This window comes from Amphimedon queenslandica, unplaced genomic scaffold (assembly GCF_000090795.2).
Source record: "Amphimedon queenslandica unplaced genomic scaffold, v1.1 AMPQUscaffold_8542_Cont19514, whole genome shotgun sequence".
Taxonomy (NCBI): domain Eukaryota; kingdom Metazoa; phylum Porifera; class Demospongiae; order Haplosclerida; family Niphatidae; genus Amphimedon; species Amphimedon queenslandica.
This window is the reverse complement of record NW_003551181.1, coordinates 1-2,617: the sequence shown is the minus strand read 5'-3', so window position 1 is coordinate 2,617 and position 2,617 is coordinate 1. Positions and strand designations below refer to the sequence as shown.

Genomic DNA, 2,617 nt, shown 5'->3' with positions numbered 1-2,617 from the left:
ATCGTATTGGTCAGAAGAATGAAGTCCGAGTCCTGAGACTCTGTACAGTAAACAGTGTTGAAGAGAAGATTCTAGCAGCTGCCAAGTATAAACTGAACGTTGACGAGAAGGTCATTCAAGCTGGAATGTTTGATCAGAAATCAACCGGAAGCGAAAGGAAGGCATTCCTGGTCGCCATATTAGAGGACGAACAGGCAGAGGAGGTAGGTGTGGTCAAAACGCGTGCTTATAATATTTATTATTATTATTACTATGATTACTAGGAGGAGCAAGAGGTTGCTGATGATGAAGCTCTCAATGACATGATTGCAAGGAATGAAGAGGAATTGGAATTATTTCAGGTAATCTGGTGTAAATTTTTATTTGTGCAAAATTTTAATGGGTAATCTGGCAAATTTTTTTATTAGAGGATGGATTTGGAGAGAGCTGCAAGAGAAGCTATGGTTAGTTATTAATATTAGTTATTAATTAATAGTTAATTAATTGATCAGGATCCCAGCCTCCGTCATAAACCACGTCTCATTCAAGAGGACGAGTTGCCATCTTGGTTGCTACGGGATACAGAAGAGGTTGAGCAAATGGCTTTTGAAGAAAATGAGGAACGACTTTTTGGATTAGGTAATACTTAAACGAGTACACATGCATGTATGAGGTATGATATTTTATTATGTAATGTACATCTTAGGCAAGAGACAGCGTAAAGAGGTTGATTATTCTGAAGCACTGACAGAGAAGCAATGGGTGAAGGCACTGGAAGATGGAACACTAGAGGAGGTGGAAGAAACAAAAAAGAACAGGAAGAAAAGGAAAAGGAAGGACATTGCATTACTAGGAGAAGAGACAAAGGTAGAGAAAGAAAATAATAAGGACGCCTTTATAATGAAGATACCTTTATAATGAGGACATTTTGTAATGTCCCAATTGGTACAAGCCTATACAAAAGTACCTCTAAAATGAGGACACCTCTGTATTAAGGACAGGTAGTGTGGGCCCAATGGTGTCCTTAATAAAGAGGCTACACTCTACTAAATTAATCTCTTCTTTTACCTTTAGAGTAAAAAGAGGAAGAAAGCTACTGCTGGTGTATCAGCAAAGTTAACTCGTTTATTAATTAGTCTATGGGAAGCAGTTGTGGCTTATCAGGATAGCACCAACCGAAGGATCAGTGAAATATTCATGGTCCTTCCCACCAGGAGGGAACTACCTGAGTACTATCAGATTATAAAGAAACCCATCGATTTGAAGAAGATCAAAGATAAGATCATGAAACAGAAGTATCAGTGTCTCTCTGACATGGAGGATGATGTGATACTGCTCTGTGGTAATGCTAGAACTTATAATGAAGAAGGATCGCAGGTAAGGGATCTTTGAAAATTCATAATAAATCCCAATTCTCATCAGAATGAGCTCAAACTCTCTACACAACATAAGAACATGTATATGCATCAGCAAAAAATATAAAAATGTAGAATTCTCTTCTAGTCATTTTTCATGAAATACCCTGTAGCACTATAGCCCATGATAGAACTAACAAAAACTATTGTAATTATTATTATTATTTATAGATATATACTGATTCTATTGAACTTGAGAGAGTATTCATGGAAGCAAAGGCACAACTTGATGTAGAGGAATATGGAGGAGTTGATAGTGATGATGAAAGACAAGTATCTGTTGAAGTAATAGCTGGAGAGACAAGAGAGAGAAAGAAAGATTTATTATTATAAATTTATTTCATTTGTAGGTTGATGACTATAATTCTGATACATCTGATGGTTAGTGAAAAAGAGAGAGAGAGAGAGAGAGAGAGAGGAAGAAAGAAAGAGGACTTCAATAAACTATATGAAAGAAAGAAAAGCAGAAATTTTATTCTTTTTTCTCTTGTGTAGTTTCATTGAACAGGCATCACAGTGGTAGCAGTATGTCCAATACTCCTGCTCCCTCAGGGGGAGGAGCTTCAATCAGTGGATCATTACCTCCCAGTGTAGCACGAAGCACTAGTAGTAGTAGTAAAGTAAGCCACACCCACATTAATTAATATGCCACGCCCCTCATTAGGCCAGAAGGTCTCGTAAGGGACGTCCTAAGAAACATGAGAGGGTACCGTTGATTATAGAATCTGATAATGAGGAGAGTGCTCCGGTAATATCTTGTCAAACTGGTCTGACTGGTTTTCATTTCTTGTTTTAGGTAACTCCCGAGTTTATAACTGGTTCACCTGCTTCCTCTTATACTTCATCTCTTGTGCCGTCTCCGGCTTCGTCTTCAACCTCTTTCTCTCGCCGGAAATATTGAAATACGTACTCTTAATTAGGAACTTATTATAATGATTACCATTTCAGGATCAATAATTTAATCATTTTCATTACTTTTAGATGTTTCTTGCTAATAAAATAATGAAAAAAAAAAATCAAAATCAGCACCAATGTCATGCTTAGTATGGACATATAGTGAGAAACTGTAGAATACAGACAATAACTATAATAATAATCAAGAATATTTATAGTTTACATTAAAAAGTGAAAGAATTTACTACTACAAATTACACAGGAAAGCTATCAATGACTAAGTAATCTGTAGAATAATTATAAAAAACAACAAGAAGCAGGGGGATCCT

The 2,617-nt window shown here is 36.3% G+C and overlaps 1 protein-coding gene across 1 annotated transcript; it reads left to right on the top strand.

The window, feature by feature from the left end:
• Positions 1-5: 5 nt before the first annotated feature.
• Positions 6-2,405, top strand: LOC100640728 (probable global transcription activator SNF2L2; the record flags this gene model as incomplete). The annotated part of the gene is made up of 11 exons (XM_020007040.1): positions 6-203; positions 264-341; positions 408-443; positions 492-618; positions 686-846; positions 1,054-1,356; positions 1,566-1,679; positions 1,745-1,775; positions 1,890-2,014; positions 2,059-2,142; positions 2,191-2,405. Coding segments are annotated over 11 exons (1,362 nt in total), but the record flags the coding sequence as incomplete, so codon positions are not given.
• Between the last annotated feature and the right edge of the window lie 212 nt (positions 2,406-2,617).